This window comes from Salvia hispanica, chromosome 3 (genome assembly GCF_023119035.1).
Source record: "Salvia hispanica cultivar TCC Black 2014 chromosome 3, UniMelb_Shisp_WGS_1.0, whole genome shotgun sequence".
Lineage (NCBI taxonomy): Eukaryota > Viridiplantae > Streptophyta > Magnoliopsida > Lamiales > Lamiaceae > Salvia > Salvia hispanica.
The window spans coordinates 16,714,593-16,739,182 of record NC_062967.1 but is presented as its reverse complement, the minus strand read 5'-3'; the positions used below and the strand labels follow the sequence as shown (position 1 = coordinate 16,739,182).

General features: G+C 36.0%; 3 protein-coding genes across 4 annotated transcripts; all 3 read left to right on the top strand.

The window, feature by feature from the left end:
• The first annotated feature begins 3,825 nt into the window (after positions 1 to 3,825).
• On the top strand, positions 3,826 to 7,624 carry LOC125209084 (glutamate receptor 3.7). Its single transcript, XM_048108684.1, has 6 exons — positions 3,826 to 4,178; positions 4,581 to 5,890; positions 5,970 to 6,247; positions 6,344 to 6,375; positions 6,448 to 6,854; positions 6,958 to 7,624. The coding sequence occupies exons 1-6, from the start codon at positions 3,914 to 3,916 to the stop codon at positions 7,390 to 7,392; spliced, it is 2,727 nt and encodes a 908-aa protein (XP_047964641.1). The 5' UTR covers positions 3,826 to 3,913; the 3' UTR covers positions 7,393 to 7,624.
• Positions 7,625 to 11,094: 3,470 nt separating this feature from the next.
• Positions 11,095 to 15,804, top strand: LOC125214330 (glutamate receptor 3.4-like). Of its 2 annotated transcripts, none has more exons than XM_048115316.1 (7): positions 11,095 to 11,219; positions 11,694 to 11,968; positions 12,312 to 13,642; positions 13,757 to 14,034; positions 14,339 to 14,370; positions 14,452 to 14,861; positions 15,089 to 15,804. In XM_048115316.1, exons 2-7 carry the CDS (start codon positions 11,698 to 11,700, stop codon positions 15,536 to 15,538), a joined length of 2,772 nt encoding a protein of 923 aa, XP_047971273.1. In that variant the 5' UTR covers positions 11,095 to 11,219; positions 11,694 to 11,697; the 3' UTR covers positions 15,539 to 15,804. The 2 variants fall into 2 exon arrangements, with proteins under 2 accessions (XP_047971273.1, XP_047971272.1); XM_048115315.1 differs by having other exon boundaries at positions 11,120 to 11,219; positions 11,658 to 11,968.
• Positions 15,805 to 16,982: 1,178 nt separating this feature from the next.
• LOC125216935 (vascular-related unknown protein 1-like) lies at positions 16,983 to 18,232 on the top strand. The gene is made up of 3 exons (XM_048118726.1): positions 16,983 to 17,328; positions 17,704 to 17,775; positions 17,895 to 18,232. Exons 1-3 carry the CDS (start codon positions 17,071 to 17,073, stop codon positions 18,054 to 18,056), a joined length of 492 nt encoding a protein of 163 aa, XP_047974683.1. The 5' UTR covers positions 16,983 to 17,070; the 3' UTR covers positions 18,057 to 18,232.
• The last annotated feature ends 6,358 nt before the right edge of the window (positions 18,233 to 24,590 follow it).

Below are 24,590 nucleotides of genomic sequence, written 5' to 3'. Positions count from 1 at the left end.
AGACCCTGATCTTGAAAATGTTTTTGATGGTGAGCCACAACCCAATAATAATCCAGATATACACAATTATCAATTAACTGTGGATAGAATGAGAAGGGTTGGCAAACCCCCTGATAGATTTGGTTCTTTTATGATTTAGTTGCCCTAGCTTTTAATGTGTTTGAATCTGATGGAAATGAGCCTCAATCTTTTAAACAGGCTCAAAGTCCAAGTTTTGGGGTATGTGGTTTAAAGCTATGCACGAAGAAATCCACTCTTTGTTTGTCAATAATACTTGGAACCTTGTGCCTCTACCCCCTGGTGCCTCTGTAGTTGATTGCAGGTGGCTGTTTAAGTTGAAAGATGAGATTCAGGGATTGAGGTACAAGGCTAGGTTGGTTGCCAAAGGTTTTACTCATCAAGAGGGGATAGATTATACATAAATTTTTGCTCTTGTGGTTAAGTTTACTACTGTAAGAGTAATGCTTGCCTTATGTGCTCATTTTAATTGGAAATTAAAGCAAATGGATGTCAAAACTGCTTTTCTTCATGGTGATTTGGATAAACCAATATATATGAAACAACCAGAGGGTTTTGTGGATCCTAACTTTCCCAATTATGTGTGTTTGCTTAAGAAGGCTCTGTATGGTCTTAAACAATCTCCTAGGCAGTGGAATATCAAGTTTAATGCATGCATGCAGAAGTTAGGCTTTGTTAGGAGCACCTTTGATGCTTGTTTGTATGTGAAAAACCTTGATAAAGTGCCTGTGTTCTTGCTGTTGTATGTGGATGATATGCTTATTATGGGTCCTTGCATTAAGTCTATTAAACATGTGCAAAGTGCTTTGTGTGAAAATTTTGACATGAAAGATCTTGGTGATGCAAAAAAGATTTTGGGGATCAATATCCTTAGGGATAGAAAGTCCTCTTCTCTGGTCCTTCATCAAGAACCTTATGTGCAAAAAATTCTTGAAAAGTTTAATATGCTTGGTGCTAAAATTGCTTCTGTTCCTTTAGCTGCTCATTTAAGGCTGAGTAAGGACCTTTGTCCTACAACTGAATCTGAGGTAAAAGCTATGCAAAAGGTCTCTTATTCTAATTCTATTGGCTCTGTGATGTATCTTATGGTTAGTACTAGGCCTGATATTGCCTATGTTGTTTCTTGCTTGTGTAGATACATGTCTAACCCTGGGCCAGTGCATTGGGAGGCTCTTAAATGGTTGCTTAGATATCTGAAAAATACTTCTAAGTATGGTTTATGTTTTTCTAAGCATGATCAAGGTGTTGAGTTGTATGGTTTTGTTGATTCTAACTGCAAATGATAAGGATAAGAGGAAGTCCACAACTTCCTATGTGTTTCAGGTTTGCAGGTCTTGTGTTAGTTGTAAATCACAACTCTAACACATTGTAGCTCTGTCTACAACAGAATCAGAATATATAGTCATTACAAAGGCTATGAAGGAGGCAATCTGGTTAAAGGGAGTTCTCTCTGAGCTCAATTTTATTAAGTCTGCTCCTGTGCTTAATTCTGATAGTCAGTCTGTCATCCAACTTTGTAAAAATCCTGTTTTCCATGATAGAACTAAGCATATAGATGTTAGGTTCCATTTCATTAGAGATGTTGTGGAAAAAGGTGAAGTTCTTTTACAAAAGGTGCATACTGATCATAACCCAGCTGATATGGGTACTAAATGTCTCTCTGTGAATAAATTGATGTCATGCATCAAAAAATTGCATTTTGATTTTGGTTGAGCATGTGCATTGCATGTCCCGGGGAAAGACCTTGTTGACTCTTTGAAGTCACAAGGCAGCTTAAGTCCTACAAAACTAATTGGTTTACCATCTGGTGTTTTGTTAGGCAACCTGACATTTTCTATCCAATGAGCTTTGTGTTCTTTGGTGATATGAATGCCTTGTAGGCTATGATGAAGCAGCAGTAGACCAAGGCTCTTCCCTGTTTCTCCAGAAGTAGTCCAAAGGTGGAGAATGTTGATTTATTAGACTCCTTGCTTTGGGCTTCCACTATTAATTGGTTGGGCTAGTTTATTGATGAGCCCATATGATTAATTGATGGCCCAAATTAAGTCTGGCCCGTTTCCTTGCCAGAGCTGCTGGATGCACGCCATGTGGCAACTCCACGCGGATCCTGCACCACAGTCGTTAGATGTGAGGTGTGTTTGTTAAGTGAGAGAAGACCTTAGGGTTTCTCTCATTCGAATCTATCCTCTCTCTCTCTTGCTCTCAGATCCACCGCCTTCTCTCTTCCTTCTCTCTAAGATTCCGGCAAGTCTAGTCGGAGTTCTTCTTTGAGCTTTCTGTTACACCGATGATTCTCAGTTCCTAAGAGTTCTACCGGTGTAGATTGAGTGATAGGCAACTTCTTCGGTTTCCTTCTCTAATCTAGGGTTTGGTCTTTTTTAAGTGACCAATCCCGAAGTGCTTGGAGTGTTTGGTGAGGGCTCTTGGAGTTCTTGGCTGTGTTCTAAAGTTGTGGGTGTGAGTCCGCGTGTGAGACGGTCGTGGTGTGTGTTGACCGGTGAGATATAGGGTTCCACTGATCTCTGGTTTGAGTTCGTTCAATGGTGCTCTCCTTTGTGACTTGCTGTGAGGATTGGGGAGGTCTGAGGCCTAGTGCAGTCACTGCTGTGACTTGAGCCACTCGTGGCCCGATTCTCTGACTTAGTCCTTTCTTGTGGTTTAGATCCTTCAGGATCATTTCTTGTGTGACTAATTTCCTTACTAAGTGTGCAGGTACTATCAGAAGTGATGGAATCTCAAGACCAGAGGAGTGCTTGACATTAGTCTAGGGTTTCTGGTTGTAACTCTTGTACTTAGTGTGTAATCGTGATACCACTGTTGTATTGGTTTGTACCTCTGAGATTAGCCATCTCAGAACCAATCAATAAAAGAGGTCCTGGTAATTAGTGAATCCTAAGTGATCTGATCCCTACATATGGGATGGATGAAAAAGAAAATTCAGTCATATTTCTATGGGACGGAGGAAGTATTTGATACGAGATTTTATAAAGCTTTGTTTTGAGAATTGAATGGAGACAAAATAAAGTATAGTGAGATGATAAAGTAGAAATAATGATATATTTATAGTAGAAAATGTATCAATTAAAATGAGAAAACAAGTCACTTAGAATGAGACGGAGGGAGTATTAGCATTCTGGCCTTCGTGAGCCAGCGGTGGACCCTAGCACCGATCCGACCCGAGCCCAACCCCGACCCCAACTCCGACTCCGACTCCGACTCCGACTCCAACTCCAACTCCAACTCCAACTCCAACTCCAACTCCGATACAATCGTCTTGGAGTATTGAATTAGTTGGAACTAATCACGGTATAAAGGAAATAAATGGATTATGGGCCACCTTATCACACATCATTTATTTGTTTTGTATCGTTAATAGTATTTCTTTATGCATTACAGTATACTACCATCATGTTATATTTGACGGCGGCATGAAATACAAATTTATAGTATACTATCATCTAAGAAAAAAAGGGAGTGCCAAAAACACTAAACAACATAAAAAAAAAAACACATTATTAAACCTTTAATTTGAGCACAAAAAGTTGCTTTTAGGTAAAGGGGAGTATTTAGCAAAGTAAACATGCAAAAATTCAGAGTAAAATGGGCCTGACCACATAATGTAATATTGCTCTATGGAGTAAAGCTTTCTACAATTGCCTTTATATTGATTGGATGCCATTTGCCGAATAAATTCATCTTTCATTAAATTTTTAATAATTTATTCTAGTCCAATGAGAATAAGATTCCATAAAATCTAATCTTTTATTGCACATGTAAATGAAAAAAAATGTTTTCACAATAAAAAGCCATCACAATTCACAAAATCACAACCACACTTTTCTACAACATTTGCTTGATCAGAATGTGAATTCTTGAATTTTTATTTTTTTCAAGAATGGATTTTCGGTCTGTCACTGGAGTTGTTCTTGCCGTTTTAGAAGCTGTGTTTCTCCATAGTGGTAGTGTGTGTTGTGAGAAGCCTTCTGTGGTGAAAGTTGGTGCTGTTTTCACCTATGACTCTGTGATTGGAAGAGGTGCTAAGATAGCTATGGAAATGGCAGTGGCAGATGTGAATTCAGACCCTACAATTCTCAATGGGACTCAAATGGATTTGGTTATGGAGGACCTCGGTTGTAGTGCCTTTATGGGCTCAATCAAAGGTTCCCTCTCCTTCCCTTTCCCTCTCTTTCCCTGTTTGTGTGTGTGAGAGAGAGAGAGAGAGAGAAAGTTATTTCTGCTGAATTGTTAGCTGAAATTTTGAATTTCTGATGTTGGTAAATGACTCTGATCAGTGATCATGCTTTCTTTGAGTAATTTCACTGTCTACTGTGTGTGTGTGTGTGACTGATCACATTTTCTTGTGGGAGAATAAATGATAACAAAATTTGAAAAAAGTGATCAAGAAAAGTCCCAAAATTGAATGTGTTATGTAACACTCAAAAACCATTCTTAAAGATCAAAACTTTAGATATAGTTACTGCAAAATCTCACACTTTCTGTACTATTTAGAAAAGGAAAACTATAAAATCTCTAGCTATATTGTGATTGTTTCTCTTGGCCAGCATTCAATGTTATAGAGAAGGAAGTAGTGGCAATCATAGGCCCTCAGTCGTCTGCCATAGCGCGTATCGTCTCCCACATAGCCAATGGCCTCCAAATCCCGGTGATCTCCTATGCAGCCACGGATCCAGCCCTGTCCTCCCTCCAGTTCCCCTACTTTGTCAGGACAGCACCGCCCGACTCCACTCAGATGCTTGCTCTGGCTGATGTGATCGACCTATACGGATGGAAGGAGGTCATCGCGGTGTTTGAGGACACGGACTATGGCAGGAACGGGGTAGCTGCACTAGGCGACTTTCTCGCCCCAAAGATGTCAACAATCTCTCACAAAGTCCCTCTATCTCCTCACTACAACCACAGTGAGATCTCCGAGTCTCTGATCGTGTCAAAGTCACTAGGCCCTCGTGTCTATGTCGTGCATATTAGGCCTGATCCGTTGCTGAGATTCTTTCAAATCGCGGAGAGTCTTGGTATGGTGTCAGCAGATTATGTGTGGCTTGCAACTGACTGGCTCACTTCTAGTCTAGATTCTCTCAGTGGTGATGAAGATTCGTTCAATCTCGTTCGAGGGGTTGTCACACTACGCCCGCGTGTGGCTCCCACTCCCAAGAGGGGGGCCTTGCTGGCGCGGTGGGGGGAAATGCAGAAGAAGGGGTTGTCGAAACATTCTGGATTAACTGAATACGGGATCTATGCTTATGACACGGTGTGGCTCGTTGCTTATGCAGTTGATACGCTTCTAAAAGAGCACGGAGAGATCACATTCTCCTCTACTGAGAGATTCCATGAGCTTGAAGATTTCAAGGTTTTTGATGGCGGAGAGGAGCTGCTGAGGGTGGTGCTGGCCTCGAACTTCACCAGCTTGCTCAGGCAGGTCCAGTTTGATGACTCGCGAAATATTGTTGGGACTGAATACGAGGTTTTGAACGTGGGCGAAAATGGATATGTCAGGGTTGGTTTTTGGTCTAATGTGACTGGTTTATCTGTGCAAAGCCCTGAGCTTGTGAGGGGGAATGATCAGAGCCTTGGCAGTGTGACTTGGCCTGGTGGGATGGCCCAGAGGCCGCGCGGATGGATGGTGGCCACTTCCGAGAGGCCACTGAGAGTCGGGTTCCCTAACCGGATCAGCTTTAGTGATTTTGTCTCTCAGCGTAATGACAGCAGCAACCACACTGCTCAAGGCTACTGCATTGACCTGTTTCTCGAAGTGCTCAAGCTCGTCCCCTACGACGTCCCCCACAGATTTGTCTCGTTTGGGGATGGCCTCAAGAACCCGAGCTACGATCAGCTAGTTAGATTGGTTGCAGATGATGTAAAAATCACAATTTTAAGGAATTGAGAATCTTTTTCATAGATTTTTTCTGATTTTTTTTCTGAATTTGTAATCTCAGGTTTTGGATGCTGCAGTTGGTGATATAGCAATTGTGACAAACAGAATAAAAGTAGTTGATTTCACTCTGCCTTTTGCTGCCACAGGCCTTGCCATTGTGGCTCCATTAGGCAACTCCACATCAAATGGTTGGGTTTTCATCAAGCCTTTTAGCCTCGAGCTGTGGTGCGCGGCTGCAGTTTCGTTCATCGTCATAGCCGTGGTCATATGGATGCTCGAGCATCGTGTCAACGACGACTTCCGCGGCCCCCCTCAGAAACAGCTCAGAACAATGTTTCTGTAAGCCCAAAACTCACTCAAACCTCAAAATCAACTCAAATTTTCAACATTTCCAATTGCATAACTCATTTTCCAAATCTTGAATTTGTGTTTCAGTTTCAGCTTCTCCACTCTATTCAAAGCAAATTGTAAGTATTCATTCTCTGATTAAAACCAAAAACACTGCAAAAAATCACTTTTAAAATCCCTCTTAAATGTAGACGAAAGCACGGTAAGCGCAGCAGGAAAGCTAGTGATGGTGGTGTGGCTCTTCTTGCTGTTAGTGATCACATCAAGCTACACAGCAAGCTTGTCGTCAATCTTGACGGTTCAGCAGCTGTCCACAAGTATAACAGGGCTCGACTCTCTGATCACGAGTGGCCTGCCAATAGGGTACCAAGTGGGATCATTTGCCTACACCTACATGACCAACAATCTCAACATCCATCCATCCAGGCTCATCTCCTTGGGCTCGCCAGAGGAGTACGAGGCTGCCCTCAAACGCGGCCCAGGCAATGGAGGCGTCGCTGCCATTGTCGATGAGACTCCATACGTGGAGCTGTTCCTCTCCAAGCAGAAGGACTATGGCATGGCCGGGCAGCCATTCACCAAGAGCGGCTGGGGATTTGTAAGTTCTCGTTGTTATGCATTGTGCAACGCGTTCTATTAGCCCTCGAAAAATGCTATAACTTTTGGTTGAATTCATTCTTTCACATATATGCATATCTCAGGCTTTCCAGAAGAACTCTCCTCTTGCAGTCGATGTTTCTACTGCGATACTCAAGCTAACGGAGAGTGGAGAGCTCGGGAAGATCAACAACAAATGGTTTTGCAAATCAGGCTGTCCGGGGGAGCAGGGCAAGAAGCCCGAGCCGAACGAGCTTCACCTCAACAGCTTCTTGGTGCTCTACTCTCTGACTGGGATAGCTGCACTCATAGCTTTCTCTGTCTTCCTATTTAGAGCTATTAGGCAGTACATAGACTACAAGAGGAGGCAGCTGCAGAGGGACCCTTCCTCTCTTGCAGCCTCGAGCTCTTCGGATTTCGTCTTTTCGAGAGCCATCCACAACTTCCTGCAGTTTGTTGATGAGAAAGAAGAGGCAATCAAGAGATTTTTTACTCAAGAAAATGCAACCACAGTTGAAGTGAGTGTTGTTGAGTTGTAGATTAGGGAAAGTCTTTGATTTTGTTAGTAGTTTGTTGTTTTGTGAAAAGTAGTTAAGTTAGTTATAATTTGTATCATATGTGGTGTAGTGATTTGAATTTAGGAGTCATGACACATGTCTGGGTGGTTTAGTAGTGTAGGAAATTTTCATTTGTTTGGTGTGACCAAACAAAGCATAACTAGGAGTACTTTTTACACTTTGGTATGCATGTTACATGCTTTGGAATGATGAATCTAAGATGTATAGTAAAATGTATAATGTTCTCCAACTACATATAGTGCTATATATCAACTCTATAACATATCTCATACCACTTGATATAGCTGATTTTCGGGGATGGCTTTATTTTTGTTTTTTAGGATTTGATAAGGTTTTGAAGATTTTATGGGGTGATTCCTTTGTACTACTATTTAAGATTAAAAATTTTCTTATTTAATTTATTATTTTTTGTACATGGTGGACCATTAAAGAGATATTATTATATTTTAAACTAAAATCATATGTAAACAACTCATATTATGATCTTTCTTCGGCGATCCCTAAAATAAATGTAGGATACTTAAGAGAATGAGATAACATAAAATCTTACAAGAAATGAAAATGTAGAAGGAACATATTAATTATCAATTTTAAATTAATAATCTAACAAGATGGAATATCTGAGTTTGAATATACGGATCATATAATAAATATAATAAAGGATAGTACTAGTGTCACGTTATCATTAGAGAAGTAAGTAAAATATGATAAATGTTGCTACCAACCGTTGAATTTTCGTTGGAGATAAAAATGAGATATGAGAATATTTATTTTATACATGGCAGCCCATACACATTTGAATGGACTGTGCATCACACTCTTTAAGTGTGGTCAATTTTTGTCTCCAAGTTTAAGTCGTCTTCTTTTCCATATTTCCTTATTTCCATTTATTTCCATTAATAATATAAGACATACCCTCTTAGAAATAGTATTTGTTTGGTTTTGATTTTGAGATACACCCAAATCATAATAATTAAATTCATGCACCATAGTTAGCTATTTATGATCAAATGAATTGCGTGAATCCATAATCCCATATGATCAAATACAAAATTTAGTCTTTTTAATGGTAACTACACTTCGACATGTAGGCAAATATACATTTTAATCAATGTAGGAAAAAGTCATGATGCATAAATAAGTGGAGAGTAAGGAAATCCTCTCATAGTTTTCTTTATAGTGTTTGTTAAAAAAAATAATAATATCTACTAACATCACCATCCAATGATTTTGTCCACATAGTAGATTCCAAATTGGAATATAATTATGATGTTAACATCCAAAGTGTTTAATTTTAATTTTTTATTACTACGTGCTTAATATAATTATAAACCGTCTTTGACAATGCATCTTATTCCTCTCCATGTATTTATTTATTATTTCCTTCGAGGCCAAAATCGTGTAAAACAATAAATTATAGAGTTTAATATTAGAAGAAAGAAATTTATGGCGTACATCTATTGCAATATCTTCACTTGATCTAATCATATGATCCTCATCCAAATTGTGGGCTCTCCAAAAGATCAAGTTTTCTTTATGCATTTTATTTTCTATTTGCATATTTGTGGGGGAAAATGAGAATTGGGAAACCTTGATCAGGACAGTGAAGCTTTTCATTTGTTTATTCATGCATATTTTATAATTTTACTTGTCAAAAAATTCTCATATTTCCTTGATAAATAAAATTCTAAAGTATTGTATGATAAATGTTTTCTTTATAAATTAACTTTAAATTTTCATTTTTAGTCTTGGGACGTGAAATGCGACATGTGATTAAGAATATTACTCGTGTGTACATTTTATCACAAAATAAAATACAAAATAGAAACCTCCTATGATGTAAGTAAAATAAAAAAGTGTAATGTGCTCATCATATCAAGTAGTTAACTCCTTTTATTATATAAAAAACCACTTTAATTTTAGTCATTGTCTCATTTTTGAGTAAACCCTCGTGCATCACACACCAGGAGAGGACCCCATTTATAATAATTTATATTTCTGACCCCAGTGATTTTATAACAGTCTTGTTTTTACTAAAATAAAGTTATACACTAATTTTTTAGACTATTTTCACACAAAAATCTCTTCAAATCGGCTCATAAATTATGATTGTATTTAATACTCCAATCTAACTCAAACACGAATTCTGAGTATAATTTCAATAAGTTTTGTAACTTTGACTAAAACTCGAGCTCAAAGAAAAAATCGAAGAATAATTACTAAAGCATAAAGTTAATCGATCGTGACTCGAACACGATTTTTAGTCTCTACTCTCTAGTGTAGTTTCGAATAACGAAAAATGGAAATATTTTACATTTATACTTCATTTTGAATAGATTACAGTAAAAGTATATTAGTTGCACTATTTACTTAGTTTAAAATTTATTATTATTATAATTTACTTCATGAATTTGTAGAATAAAATAGAAAACTAAATCACGCCAAAATACAGAATCTCACGTGATATATAAATAGAGTGTTTAAAAAGCAAATCACACTTTTTAGTACAAAACCTCAAATTCCTTACAAACAATTCAAGAATCAAATTCTTTTCCCATCTTGCAAGAAGATGGCCACTAGAGCTCTCATCGCTTTCTCTTATTCTTCATTATTCAATGTAAATTTTCATATTTTAAACTGAGTTTTGTCCCCTTAAATATTCTTTTAAACAAATTGGCTATATGACCTCAACTTTGGCCGAACTATTTATCCCATTTTCTTGAAAAAGGAAATGTTAAAAAGAGCTAACATTTTCCAAAATCTAGAAATGGTATTTTCCAAATAGATTTTGACTACTATATGTAGACTAAATTAAGTACTACTATAATTTGTTAACATCCAAGAAATGAGACAATTTAAGGCTAATTATCGATTTGTTCATAATATGAATACGACACTAAAGTCTATAACGTTCCCTTTTTCAATTTTTTGCAATATCAACCCTCAATTTTTTCGACTCAGGGAGAGAGGTAGGTCAAGTCAATTTCGTACTCCCTTCGTTCCATTTAAAATGACCACCTTTTTTTTTTTTTTTTGTCCCAATTAAAATGGTCACTAATCAATTTTATAAATAACCTCTTCTCTCCTCTCTTTTCATTAAAATATTCAACTATCTTTTTCCACTCTACTTCATTCCACCTAACAACACTTCTATAATCCCGTGTCATTCAAGAATGTGGCCATCTTGAGTGGGACGTAATTATTGTGACATCAACATTATATCACATCATAAAAATGGTAAATTGGTACCTACTTGGATTAATTTTGTAATTTTAACACAAAACACTACAATAGTCATCTAGATCAGAGTATTAAGTTTTAATTTTCTTTAGATAGTCCTATATCTGAATAAAACAACATCGGTAAATAATATTATCATTAAAATTATAAAAAAAAAATTAAAAACTTCACATAAATTTAGATTTCATTATGGATTAGAATTTATCTATTTCTTATAAAAAAAGTACTACAAAAAAATTACAACAAATAGTAATAGTATTAAAATTACTGCAGCAGTTCAAATACAAATTCCTATTATTCGAAGTTTATCCACCAAAATATCTGAAAATCGAATATATGTTTGATCAATGATACAGTTATAAATTTGTTCGACCCACCAACAGCAGACGTTAACTGTTAAAGTGTCTTGGACTTATTAAATTTATTATTATTGCCTTCTTCTATTCATTACTTTATCCACGTGAAGCAGCCAGCAGCTAAAACTTGCAGATTTCTTCTTCACCTCTACAAATGGAGCTTTCGATGATTAATTAATCAATTTTTCTATTGTATGTATTGATGCTTATGTCATCTCTTCATCTTATTTCTGTGCCGTACTTTCAAGTTTGAGATTGATTGATTCTCTTATTCACACACATGATTTAATTATTGTTTCTTTTTCATATAAATAGTTATCCTTTCCCCATGTGGAAATCAAAATTCCTCAAAATTTCAAGTTGGTTTTCGTCCCTATTTAATAATTTGGGAATTATTGCTCTGCAAATGAGGAAGTTTCGTCTGTCAAACTCCCAAACCCCACCATTTTAGGACTGAAATTCTCTGTTTAGTGGCTATAGCTCCCGATTTTGTGATTCAGTGATGTCAATTTCTGCTTGATTTTAAATTAGCTTTGGGTTGTATTCACTGTACACATGAAGTGTTTGATGTATTGACGCAGTGGTCTTTTTTTTTTTTTTTTTTTTTTTTTGCCTCTTTGATTGTTGAAGATTTGAGCTTGTGAGCTGTTTCCTTTCTTTGATAAGGAAAATGGAGGGCTGTGAAGCGGCGAGACGGGCTCTGGTGTTGTTGATTTTGTGTGTTTTTGCTGCTGTGGGAGTGGTTGCCCAGAATGGGAATTCTAGTGTTGTGAATATTGGGGCTTTGTACACTTTCAATTCTTATATTGGGAAGTCTTTGGGGCCTGCAATTTCTGCTGCTGTTGAAGATGTGAATTCTGATTCCACCATTTTGAAGAACACCAAAATCAATCTTATTTTGCAGGATACTAATTGCAGTGGCTTTGTTGGCACAGTTGAAGGTATTTTTTTTTCTTTTTTTCTTGCTCTTGGATTGGATTGTTTTGTTTCAAAGGAGAATTCTTGGTATATTTTGCTTTTTAATTTGTGAATTTTGATTAATTGTGTTTGTATTGGTTATGTTATGGAGAATTCTTGAAAAACAAATTGTGTAAAAATGGTGTTAATTGGTATAGAAGGAATGTTAATGTAGTAAGCCATTTTTTCTATTATAATCTAGAGATTCTTTAGAAAATCTTGAGAAATTTTCTTATTGTCTAAGCTCAGGCATGAATGATGCATAGTTTTAGTAGAGAATGAGGGGAACAAGGCATCTTTGACAGGTTATCCTTACTCGTCGTGTAGCAATGCAGATTGTGGGGAAGCAAGTTGTCGCGGCCCTGGGTCCACAGTCGTCTGGGATAGCACATGTGATCTCCCACGTTGTTAATGAGCTTCATGTCCCGCTCGTGTCATTTGCCACGGACCCCACTCTCTCGTCTCTGCAGTACCCCTACTTCATCCGTGGCGTGACTAATGATCACTACCAGATGCACGCGATTGCTGATCTGGTAGAGTATTTCGAATGGAGGGAGGTGATTGCCATCTTTGTCGATGATGATAATGGCAGGAACGGGATTTCTGTATTGGGTGACGCACTGTCAAAGAAACGTGCCAAGATTTCTTACAAGGCTGCGTTCACCCCAGGTGCTCCCAGGAGCGACATTGACAACTTGTTGGTTGAGGTGAACCTGATGGAGTCGCGGGTGTATGTTGTGCACGTGAATCCTGATACCGGTCTTGATATATTTACAGTAGCAAACAGGCTCGGAATGATGAGCAAGGGCTATGTTTGGATTGCTACTGATTGGCTTCCTTGTGTTTTGGATTCCAAAGAAACAATTGATCCCCAAACCGCGGATCATCTGCAAGGCGTGCTCGCAATTCGTCACCATACTCCGGATTCTGATCTCAAGACAAGGTTCAGTTCTCAATGGGGGAAGATCAAGAACAAAGAGTACCCAAAGTTCAATTCGTATGCTCTATATGCTTACGATTCTGTGTGGTTAGTAGCCCGGGCTCTCGATGCTTTCTTCCGTGCAGGTGGGAATATCAGTTTCTCAGACGATCCAAAACTGCGCGACACCAAAGATAGCTCCCTCCGTTTGACGTCCCTCCAGATCTTTGACCAAGGCCCGAAGCTACTGCAGCTTCTCACTTCGTCAAACTTCACCGGTTTGAGTGGACAAGTTCAGTTCGATTCAGACAAGAACTTGGTCCGCCCTGCGTTCGATGTTCTCAACATCGGTGGAACTGGAATTCGGAGGATCGGTTTTTGGTCGAATCACTCGGGTCTGTCCGTCGTTCCTCCAGAAAAACTATACGCAGAACGAGCCAACAAGAGTGACCAGCGTCTCTATAGTGTCCTATGGCCGGGAGAGACTACAGTGAAGCCTCGAGGATGGGTTTTTCCAAATAACGGGAAGCCTTTGCAGATCGCTGTGCCTTACAGGATAACATATCCGGATGTTGTGACGAAAGATAAAGGGCCACTGGGGGCCAGAGGCTACTGCATCGATGTATTTGAAGCTGCTGTCGACTTGTTGCCTTACGCAGTTCCTCACCAATATATCATGTACGGAGACGGTAAACGGAACCCCTCGTTTGGCAATCTTGTGAGCGACGTAGCACAAAACGTGAGTGTTCATCGTTTAAATCTGTTCCCAGTATTAAACTCGAGGCATTCTATATAGAGATGATGAACTTCTTTCTGTCTGTTTGTGTGTGACTGGTTTACTTTGTCTGTGCAGAAATATGACGCAGCAGTCGGGGACATCACTATCACGACAAACAGGACGCGGATGGTGGACTTCACACAGCCTTTCATGGAATCCGGCCTTGTCGTGCTCGCCCCTGTCAAGCAGGTCAAATCCAAGCCGTGGTCATTCCTTATGCCGTTCACTTGGCAAATGTGGGGTGTCACTGGCATCTTCTTTCTCTTTGTCGGAACTGTTGTTTGGATTCTAGAGCATCGGACAAATACTGAGTTCCGTGGCCCTCCAAGGCAACAGATCATGACGGTTTTCTGGTTAGTATTCTCCCAATCTTCACTTCCCAATTATTATTTCGATGAATGCATCCGATAACGAGCAAGCAGAGAATGAATTGACACTACGAAGTGCAATTTGGTTCGTTAGACGCTTTCCCCCAACCAATAGGTCGGGGTTCGAGTCACCATGGGCTAAATGGGGGTATCATATGAGCGAGCGTTGTTGCAACAAAAAGGACTAAAATTAGCCTAAAACTTTCCTTGATAGTTGATTTGATTTGAAAGTATATTCCATCTTTGATTTTGTGAGCAATGCCACTCATTTCATATCTTGCTCTTTCAGGTTTAGCTTCTCAACGATGTTTTTTGCACACAGTAAGTGTTTTTCGCTAATGTACGCTTTCGCTATGTCTTTTTCTACAACGGTTAAATTTTACTGGAGTCGATTTTATGTAGGAGAAAACACGGTTAGCACGCTGGGGCGTCTCGTCTTGATCCTGTGGCTCTTTGTGGTATTGATCATCAATTCAAGCTACACAGCTAGTTTGACATCCATCCTCACTGTGCAACAGCTCTCGTCGAGAGTTCAAGGAATTGACTCGTTGATCTCGAGCTCCGACCCTATTGGTATCCAAGATGGCTCGTTCGCATATAACTACCTTGTCAACGAACTGAATATAGCTGAATCGAGAATCCGAGTGATGAAGAGCCACGATGACTATGTTCACTACCTTCAAATAGGTCCGAACAAGGGTGGCGTTGCTGCCATTGTCGACGAGCTTCCTTATGTCGAGCTCTTCCTCGCCAGCACTAAATGCCAATTCAGCATCGTCGGAAGAGAGTTCACCAAGAGCGGATGGGGATTCGTAAGTACTATTTTCTTATCACAGTTTTCTCCATTTTCACCTTGTTTACTATCCTCACCGAGAATGAGCAAATATACGGAATCGAAAATCGGAATTATTGATCGAATCAAACCAAACCGAAATATTAAATTAGATTTGGACTCCAAAATTTGGATTTTCAGATCTGTCTGGTTTGGCAGAACAAAACCGAAATCTGAATCATTTACCGAATTCTGATGCTTCTGCAGGCGTTCCAACGAGACTCACCACTCGCAATCGACCTCTCGACCGCGATCCTACAGCTCTCCGAGAACGGGGAGCTGCAAAGGATCCACGACAAATGGCTGTCAAAGGACACATGCTCCGTCCAAACAAACCCCATAGACGACAACCGCCTCTCGCTGAAGAGCTTCTGGGGCCTCTTCCTCATATGCGGCATTGCTTGCTTCATCGCCTTGGTCGTCTTCTTCTGCAGAGTCTGCTTGCAGTTCAGCAGATACAGCAGCGAGGTGGTGCAGCAGAACGTCGAGGCGGCCGAGCCAGCGCGGCCAAGCAGGCGCATCTTGCCCACGACGAGCTTCAAGAACCTCATAGATTTTGTCGACAAGAAAGAGACTGAGATAAAGGAGCTGTTCAGGAAGAATAGTGGGGATTCGAAGAGGCATCCGAGCCAAGTTTGTGATGGACAGGGCAGTTGAAGGCTTGTTCCGGGGCTCGATTCATCTATTCTCTTCTGTCGTGTTTCAGTCTCGTGTTTTATCGTGCTGTGCACGTGCATTTGGGTGTGAAGTGAAATACGAGATTGGAACATGTCTGGTGATAAAGAATCTAGTATTTATACTACAACATAATAGCAAAATATGTTAGAGAAGGGGGAAAAAAAGAAGAAATGTGATATAGAAGAGGTGTATATTATTGTAATTAGTGATATTATTCACTTATTAATTATTATAGTTTTGGTTAATCTTGTTGAGTTTTAGTTCTACAGCTTAAAAACTATAGCCACTAGCTAACCATACCACATTATGTTCCACTAATCTTAAAATACAGCATAACCTATTTTCAGAACCTACTAATCTCATATTTTGTTCAGAGATAACTGCCAAATAGTGCAAGAAGTTTGATCAATTTTATAAACCTATAATTATATTACGAAATACTCAAACATATTGACAAATCATAATAGCGTATAACCAACGACAATGCTCACCGTTAATTACTTCTATACATTTAGAAATAAATAATCACCAAGATCTCGTACTTTGTGTTTATCCACACACGATCCTGTTAAGTGCTATACCACACTCCAGTTATCCAAAATAGAAATAACTTCATGTTCATACTAGCAATCGTTCGCTAAAGATCGTCCACATCTATTTGGATTGAGAATAATATTTTTATAAAGTACCGATGGAAGATATTCTATAACCATAAATTTAACCAATTTATTTATTAGTTTCTATGAATTTAATCAACAACAACAATAAGTGGCAAATCATATGGAGTAATATAATTAATTTCATTGAAATATGGAGTATGATTTTACATTATGCATACAGCTAAAATCATTCTTCTTTGTAGACAACCACCACTAGCACTCACAATCACAACCATCAAAGTATTAGTACTCCCTCCGTCCCACTAAAGATGTCATACTTTCCTTTTTAGTTTGTCCCATAAAAAATATCACATTTTATTTTTTGGAAAAAGTTCTCTCCCACATGAATATAAAAATTATATTTTCTTTCTCCATTTAACACATAAAACAAAACCTCCTAAAATGATCTCGTGTCGTCCCACAAGTGTGACATCTTTTGTGGGACGGATGGAGTATTAATTACTCCATACCACAAATATAAATAAACATCATATTTATAATATTTTGTAAGTTTAAACTACAAAATTATTACAAGTTTAAAGTTTGCATTATAGTATAAGAATACTCTTCAAAAAGTTTTAAAAAACTAACTCATTTTCTTGCCACTTTTTCAATTTAATAAATTCAAAATTGAAAATCCCCACTCTCCCAACCGATCTTAACTACCTCGACTCCAAAGGGTCCCACACTAGGATTCCACTTTGTGGGCACCCTTATTTACCTACATTCACACCCAAACAATATATAAATTCCTTCATCAACAATCATCCTCACCTCTCTCTAATTCTAAACACCTAAAAATTCTTCCAAAGAAAAATTCACTTCGCCCAAAAATTCTTCAAGCTTTCATCCATGGCGATGAACTCGTCGATCAACGACAAAAACATCGAGGAGGAGGAGAGCGGATGGACCAAGTATTTGGAGGACTTCTCTTGCAAAAACGACAGCTTCATAAGTAGCTCTTCTATGGTCTCGGACGCAGCGTGGAATGGCTCCTCCGATACAATCAAAAAGTTGAATTTGAAGAAGTTGAACCGAAGAAGGAAATACACGTATGAATACGATGATGCTTTGGAGGATACGGCTAGCTCTCCTGTTCATAGCCCTAAGGTGATCACCACTTATCCTTCTCTTCTTTATAGTATTTCTTTTTTTTTTCTTTTTATTTAAATCTTGGTTCGATTTTTTCTACTACAAGTACGATGTACTATAGGTGTATGTGAGAAAATAATAAATCTTGGTTAGAAAATTGTTTTGAGTTTCTTGTTTCAAGAGATAGGTGAATTTTAGTTTGATTTGAGATAGATTTTTATGTCATGAATAATTAGTTTGTTGGCTTTAGAAAATTGTCAGTTTTTTTTCAAAAGAAAAGGGAAAGATGTAATGGTTTATTCATAATCAAAGCAACTTTCCTAATTTTAAAATTTTTGCACCTATTTTCTTGAAAAAGAGAGTAATTAATTGTGTCAATATTTTGTTGAATAGGTTAGCACGATGATGAAGCATATGGAGGTCAACCACAGAAAGATGGATGATGTTGCTTCCTGTGATTTCATGGTAACAACTTGTAGTATTTAATTAATTTACTTCTATATAGGGTATCTAAGTTTTTATTTTTATTTTTTTGCATATGATCGTGCCCTTTTAACTAATTTTATTTAATTCTATTCTTTTAGGGTCAGCAGTCAAATTCAAAGAATTTCTTGAAACCAGAAAGAGAAGAGATAAATACGAAGAATATTGTTATTGACAATGAAACTAGCGATCAATATATGGAGCTAAGGAAGAGAGGATTATGTTTAGTGCCAATGTCAGCTTTGATGAACTATATTGGTTAATTAGTATAGTTTCTGTATCGATCTTTTCACACACGTTAATGTGAAAATTAGCATGATACTAGATGTACTATATATATTATAGTATGTAATGATAATAAAAGAAATTTGGTTAGATTAACTGCTGTATATAATTTTCATCGACATTTCCTTCAATGAAAGAAAATGCATCTTGCTGATAAAAGTATACATCAAATATATCTAATTAGCTCTCATGTATTGAATATACAGTTTTGTACTTGTGTGATTTTTGAATCTCTCTCTTTTTTAATATGTTTCGGTTCATTCATGCCTCCCTCCATTTTAGAAATAGGAGTCGCTCATTATCCATGCCTTATGCGATCACTCCCTACTTTTGTTCTAAGCATTACTATCTCTGGTTAAAAATTCTAATTTTTGCTAGAAAAATTGTGACCATATATAAATTCTTTTTACAATTATGCATATATTGAAATATCAGGTTGATAGAAAATAATGCTCCCTATTTATACTCTTAATTAATTTATATGACGATTATGATTCATAAATGAATAGAAATTAATTAATTTAAATTTTGACATTTTAATTCCTTTCTTTGTTTGATCTCTTTTAATTTGGGTTTTTCTTGATTCTTGTTTCGATCTCCGTGTTGAGACTAGTGCTGGGAAAAAAACCGAAATACCGAAATGCCGGCCTTATCATAACGAAAAAATACCGAAAATAACAAATTTTTGGTATACCGTAATTTTCGGTACGGTATGATACCTTACTAAATCTTTTGGTAAGATAACGACACGAATTTTCATATACCGTAAATTAATGTATACAGCTGCATACCGAAATTTGGTATATACCGTAAATTAATGTATAAACCGTAAAATATAAATATAATTATATATAAAATATATTTTATATATTTTTAAATTATAAAATTTATTGTGAAATATTAATATAATTATGAATAAAATATACTGTTTAATATATTTTTTAAATTATAAAATATAAATAATAGTCTAAAAATTCAAACTGTCTATTTTTATTGATGTTGAAAGTAAGGTATACCGCAAAAGTAAAGTATACCGAACATTGGTATGCTATACCGAAAATGAGGTACGGTATCGGTATGGAAAATCGTCATACCGAAAATAAGGTATAACGAAGTTCGGTATACCGAAAATTTTGGTAAGGTAAAGGTATGATTTTTTCGCATACCGAATTTACGGTAAGGAAATTAAAATCGGGTTCCTCATAAATATATTAATGGTTGATCCAATTAGATTCAATTATAAAATAAATTTAGAGTAAACTTAATTAATATATTATTGCTAAATGGTGGCCACATTGTTTCCACGTTTAATAATTAATTACATGTGGTGGAGGATTTTCGATCTAATTAATGATATTGTGACGTCTTAACAAGAAAGGGTCTATCAAGATTATCAAAACTAACAGACTATATATTTTATTTTTACTAAAAGGGCATTAGTGTTTAACTTTGCCACGGAAGAAATTACTACTAATATTTTTCTAAAAGTAATGGAGACAATTTACATTGTTGAAACTAATAACCATAGATTGTTTCAATGCACTTCAACTCCAACCCACTATTAATTATTGTTCTTACTTTTAACCATGATTTTATTTTGTTTATCTTTTATAGAAATGCTTATGGTATTGCCGTATTATTTTCATTAAAACAATAACTCCAATCTACAAATTAATTAAATCCAACATTACTTTCTGGTTAACCTCTATTTATAGTTGGATTCAACTAATACAAAACGGATAGTAACTAAACTTATAATTTCAGACTATGTGCATAGGGATCAAAACGGAGGTGGATTTGTAATTATTTAAGATTAAGAACATTCATTGGATTTAGCATTTCTTAGAAAGTACTATAATATTTTTATCCCTTTTTTGTTTCTCTCAAATTAATTAAAAATGGTATAATTGTAACAAACAGACTTACCAAGGAGATGAGACCGTATGGCGATGGCTATTGGTAGCTCGTAGCAATATTAATTTAATTATTTTAAAATAATATTCATGTGTTTTATTTATTAATTTATTTGCTTAGTGCATTGAACCGAATAACTATTTTTTGGCACGAATTGTTATTTATGACTGATTGATTAGAATTAAGAAGTGTGACGCGATATGCAAATTTATACTCTATTTGAAATGGATTTAATATCACATCATTATTAACCACTTGCTGAAATGAACGAAAAACAAATTTATTGTAACTGGTCTGGTAGGTAGTCATTATTCTTTCTTTTCATTGCATTTAAAATGACTTGATACAGTAGCAGTATAATTTTTGGCCCATGTTGGATTAATTTAGTGTTTTTTTCAGACATAATCATAATTTTATATCTGAATTGTATAGCTGCATGCATATTTAACGAGTTGGAATACCGAGTAATTTGGTCGGTACAAAAAAAGGTTAGGGTTATACTTTCAAAATTTTATTTAAAAATATATTTTTATATAATTAATTACTTTATTAATAGTATAGTGATTGTGCATAATAGCATGGTAAAGACTTAAAGTCTTTTGACTTATGTCTGTCGAGATTCGAGAACTGCATACCATATGTAGCACTATTAATTTCTGTATCCCCTTATAAATTTAAATAAATTAATTGAATGATGCTGATAATAATGACGTTGATGATAAATTTTTTACACAATTTATAAATTTAATGATGCTGATAATAATGTCTAAGTTATTAGAATTAAAAAAATATACTTCCTTCGTCCCCTAATACATGGCCAATTTGACTAGACACGGAAATGTAGTAGGAAATGTGAGGAAAGGTTAGTAGAAGGTGGGTCTAACATTTATATACTCCCTTCATATTAAAAAAAATAGAAACATTTGAAACGGCACGGGTTTTAATGCACAATTGGTAAAGTAAGTAAAAAGAATTGGTAAAGTAAGAAAGAGGAAAAGAAAAATGAGTAAAGTAAGAGAAAGACTAGAAAAAGTAGTCAAAGTAGAGTTAGTGGATTGTAGGGTCAATGTCCTAAAATGAAAAGATTCTAAAGTTTCTATTTTAAGGAACAACCAAAATGGAAATAGTTTCTATTTTTAAAAAACGGAGGGAGTATTAGTTTTGTAGTGAAATGTGAGTAAAATAATGTTAGTGGAATGCGAGGCCTATTAATAAAAATAGTAAAAAAAGTAAATGAGACATTTATTGGTGGACATACAAAAATGGCAAAATGAGACACTTATTGGTGGACGGAAGGAGTATGTATTTGAAAGAAATTATTGGACTAACTTTTAAAAATTTGAACAAATAATTATAATTGAAAATTAAATAATGATAATATCTCATTTAGGGCTAACCCTATGGGGTTCGGGTTCATTTCGGGTTATTCATATCGGGTTGCGGGCTATTTGGTTTAGGGCCATTCAGGTTGTGATTTTTCTAGATAAAATTTTGCAACTTTGACCTAATGAAACTGTAGGGTTATTTGGGTCAATTAGTAAGTTTTGGATTGAATTGACATTCCTAATGTCCACGTTGTATGGAGGAAGATATACGCTAACCGATTAACAAATAGAAAAGAATATTAGTTACGGGGACCAATGCTTTAATAATAATTAAGCTTTAAACATGAAAGTCAGCTTTGCTTAACTGTTCTTTTTCTTGGTTTAGTGTTTTGGGGGTGGGCCGGAATAGTCACCAATGAACCCTCCGGCCCGCCATGAGCGAGTCACTTCTTTTTGGCACGGGATTTAAGAAATTGATATGGAAATAGTTAAAATGGAGAGAGTAAGAGACTACAATAAAGTAATGAAAAGAATAAAGTATGTAGAAAAAAATAAAGTAAGAGAGATAATTTTTTATTTAGAGGAGAAATTACTTGCGATTGGACATCCTAAAAAGGAAAGTGACTCGTGATGGGATAGGGGGAGTACGAAATTGATGGGTTCATTTTCAAGAAATGCACGCCTTCGCACTTAACAATAACTTTGACATTGATTTCGATGGCGACTTTGATGAGATTATTGACAACCTTTCATGATTTTAGTGGAACATGCTTGGTTTGCTTAATTACCTACAAATTCATTCTCTTAGTTAGAAAAGTATCGTGTCGTGTCGTGTTCCTTGTAAATCGATCAATTGTATATGTACACAGAATTTATTTAAATTAAATATCATGAGTTCTATTCTCAATTCATCGATGGTGTACCAAACGTCAATTGAAATGTCTCCATATCGCCTCATTTTCGGCAAGATGTGTCTCTCTTCTTATTGAGATATTGAGATATTGAGCACCTGAACATATTTGATTGTTCAAAAGATGAATATAGAGCTAAGTAAGTGTGAATAGGAGAGAAAGCTCGAACTCCAAGAGCTTGATGAGATTTGACTAGAGGCCAATAACGCGGCATTGTATTGTAAAGAAAGATCTAAGCTTTGACACAATCGAACCTTTAAAGAGAGATCATATGAATTAGGTCAAAAATTTCTTTTGTTTTAATCAAATCACTAAATCGGATCATACATTGTTTGAGATATCTAGTCCAACAGAGCCATCAAGATTTAGAGAGTTTTTTTTTTTCTCAAACACCATTATTGTGGGGGATTAGACAGACCCCCAATCCGTCCATATCATACGGAACACAAACAAGATATTAACATCCATATATAAGCCAAACCCAAAAATGACTAGAACCACAACAAAAAGCAAAGAACCAAATTGTGATGTATCAACAGACCGAGCACTATCCGTCTATCTATCAGGCTAGGAACCAAAATTATCAGCATGGAAGAAAAGTGCCAATTGTGGGGCTTCTCACAACAAAAAAGAAAAAAATAAAACTAGCCAAGGGACATACCCAAGGCTAGACAGCCCTCGACCCTAGCTAAATACTCCCTCTGTCCCATTAAAAATGCAACGTTTTTCTTTTTTGGTTGTCCCATTAAAAATGAAACGTTTCCTAAAATGGAAACAACTCTATCTCTACTTTTTCATCTCTCTTACTTTACTTTCTCTTCATTTACTCACAAAACAACACTACATAAAATCCCGTGCCGATTCCCAAATGTTGCATTTTAAGTGGGACGGAAGGAGTATATATATGTGGACTCAAAGATCCTAGCTAAATATATATGTGTGGACTCAAAGAAGAATCTTTTAAAAGGCCTTACAAGGAAAGAATATCTTGCCGCTAATTATAGAGCAGTTAGAGAATCGTTAATTTATCATGTAGGACAAGAAGGAAGTTTCAATAGTCTAATTAAATATAGAAATATTCGCCCAAATTTTGTAGACTTTATTACATTATGCAGCATGCTTCCCGTAACATTCCCGTGACAAAGTGCAAAGAACTATTTGTTATGTAATTAATGAACAATCCTAATTCTTGTGTTAAAAAAGATCACAATTCTGCCTCAAATATCGATTTACTCATGATACTATAGTATTCTAACCGACAATCAAACTAGATTTTCAATAAATAAAAACTAATTAATGTCAAGGAGAATAATATCGTTGGACGTCGTCTCATATCTCTTATTTTTGTATATTTTAAAGAGAGATTGAAGAATTAAGTAATTAAGTATTTGATTATTCGTAGGCCGGCGGCGACAATAAAATATGGAGTTGGCTAGAATTAAGTATTCCAAAAAATCAATTTTCACTTTAATGAGTTGATCTAACTTAAATTATCACTAGTCTTAAGTTATTGTGTTATACTAGTATTATATTTAAGATGAAAAAAGAAATAATTTTTAATTAATTGGGGAAATGTGGCTATATATTGTAGGTATTTGTTTATTTAAATGGTTATTGTGATTAACTACCATAAGGGGTTAACTTTAAATATAGTATTGGACAATTGTGTGAAGAAAACCCGAAAACACAAATGAGCCAAATATTTGGGCCGAGTTCTGTTTATGGACCGAGAATTTTAATCAACAAATTAACGGTTTAATGTATATTTATGCGCATTAAGTATTAGTGACAGCCCATTAAGTGAAAACTCATTTACTCATCGTCAGAAAACATATTATTAATGAAAAAATAATAATCCTCAATCACAAATAGTGCAAAAGTCCAAATAAACTAAAATACCCCTAAAGGGCTAGAAGGTATTTTAGATATAAAAAAGTAAAAAATACAAGTCCCTCCAACGATACTATATCAGAGTCTAAAGACGTATGGGGACGTTATTAAAGTTTGAGTACCGCATTTGATACAGTTTTAAAATTTAGATACCAAAAATGTTGTTTACTTATATTTATTAAACAAAAAGTTTATACTCCGTATATCTAAAATATTGAAATTTTGTTAATAAATTTATTAAATTAACATTAACATGTAATTTAGGATATTTTAACTTGGATTTGCACACGTCAATCACGCCCCAATGCATAATTTCTTCGTTTGTTTTTTTATTAAACACTAATCGACAAGGGTAGCAGAGATTGAAACTTATTAATATGTGTTTGGAACCTGATATAATTATCATTTCTCATTTCATAAATGTGAATTCGCAATTTTAAATTAGTGCAAATAAAAAATCAATTAATTAAGT

What these genes read in the sequence shown, in the direction of transcription:
- LOC125214330 (XM_048115316.1), top strand. Translation starts at nt 11,698, where the DNA reads ATGGAGGGCTGTGAAGCGGCGAGACGGGCTCTGGTGTTGTTGATTTTG. An exon ending in TGAGCGACGTAGCACAAAAC is followed by an intron (nt 13,643 to 13,756) that starts GTGAGTGTTCAT and finishes TTGTCTGTGCAG; the next exon opens with AAATATGACGCAGCAGTCGG. An exon ending in CCAAGAGCGGATGGGGATTC is followed by an intron (nt 14,862 to 15,088) that starts GTAAGTACTATT and finishes ATGCTTCTGCAG; the next exon opens with GCGTTCCAACGAGACTCACC.
- LOC125216935 (XM_048118726.1), top strand. Translation starts at nt 17,071, where the DNA reads ATGGCGATGAACTCGTCGATCAACGACAAAAACATCGAGGAGGAGGAG. An exon ending in CTCCTGTTCATAGCCCTAAG is followed by an intron (nt 17,329 to 17,703) that starts GTGATCACCACT and finishes TTTGTTGAATAG; the next exon opens with GTTAGCACGATGATGAAGCA. An exon ending in TTGCTTCCTGTGATTTCATG is followed by an intron (nt 17,776 to 17,894) that starts GTAACAACTTGT and finishes CTATTCTTTTAG; the next exon opens with GGTCAGCAGTCAAATTCAAA.
- LOC125209084 (XM_048108684.1), top strand. Translation starts at nt 3,914, where the DNA reads ATGGATTTTCGGTCTGTCACTGGAGTTGTTCTTGCCGTTTTAGAAGCT. An exon ending in TTAGATTGGTTGCAGATGAT is followed by an intron (nt 5,891 to 5,969) that starts GTAAAAATCACA and finishes TTGTAATCTCAG; the next exon opens with GTTTTGGATGCTGCAGTTGG. An exon ending in CAGCTCAGAACAATGTTTCT is followed by an intron (nt 6,248 to 6,343) that starts GTAAGCCCAAAA and finishes TTTGTGTTTCAG; the next exon opens with TTTCAGCTTCTCCACTCTAT.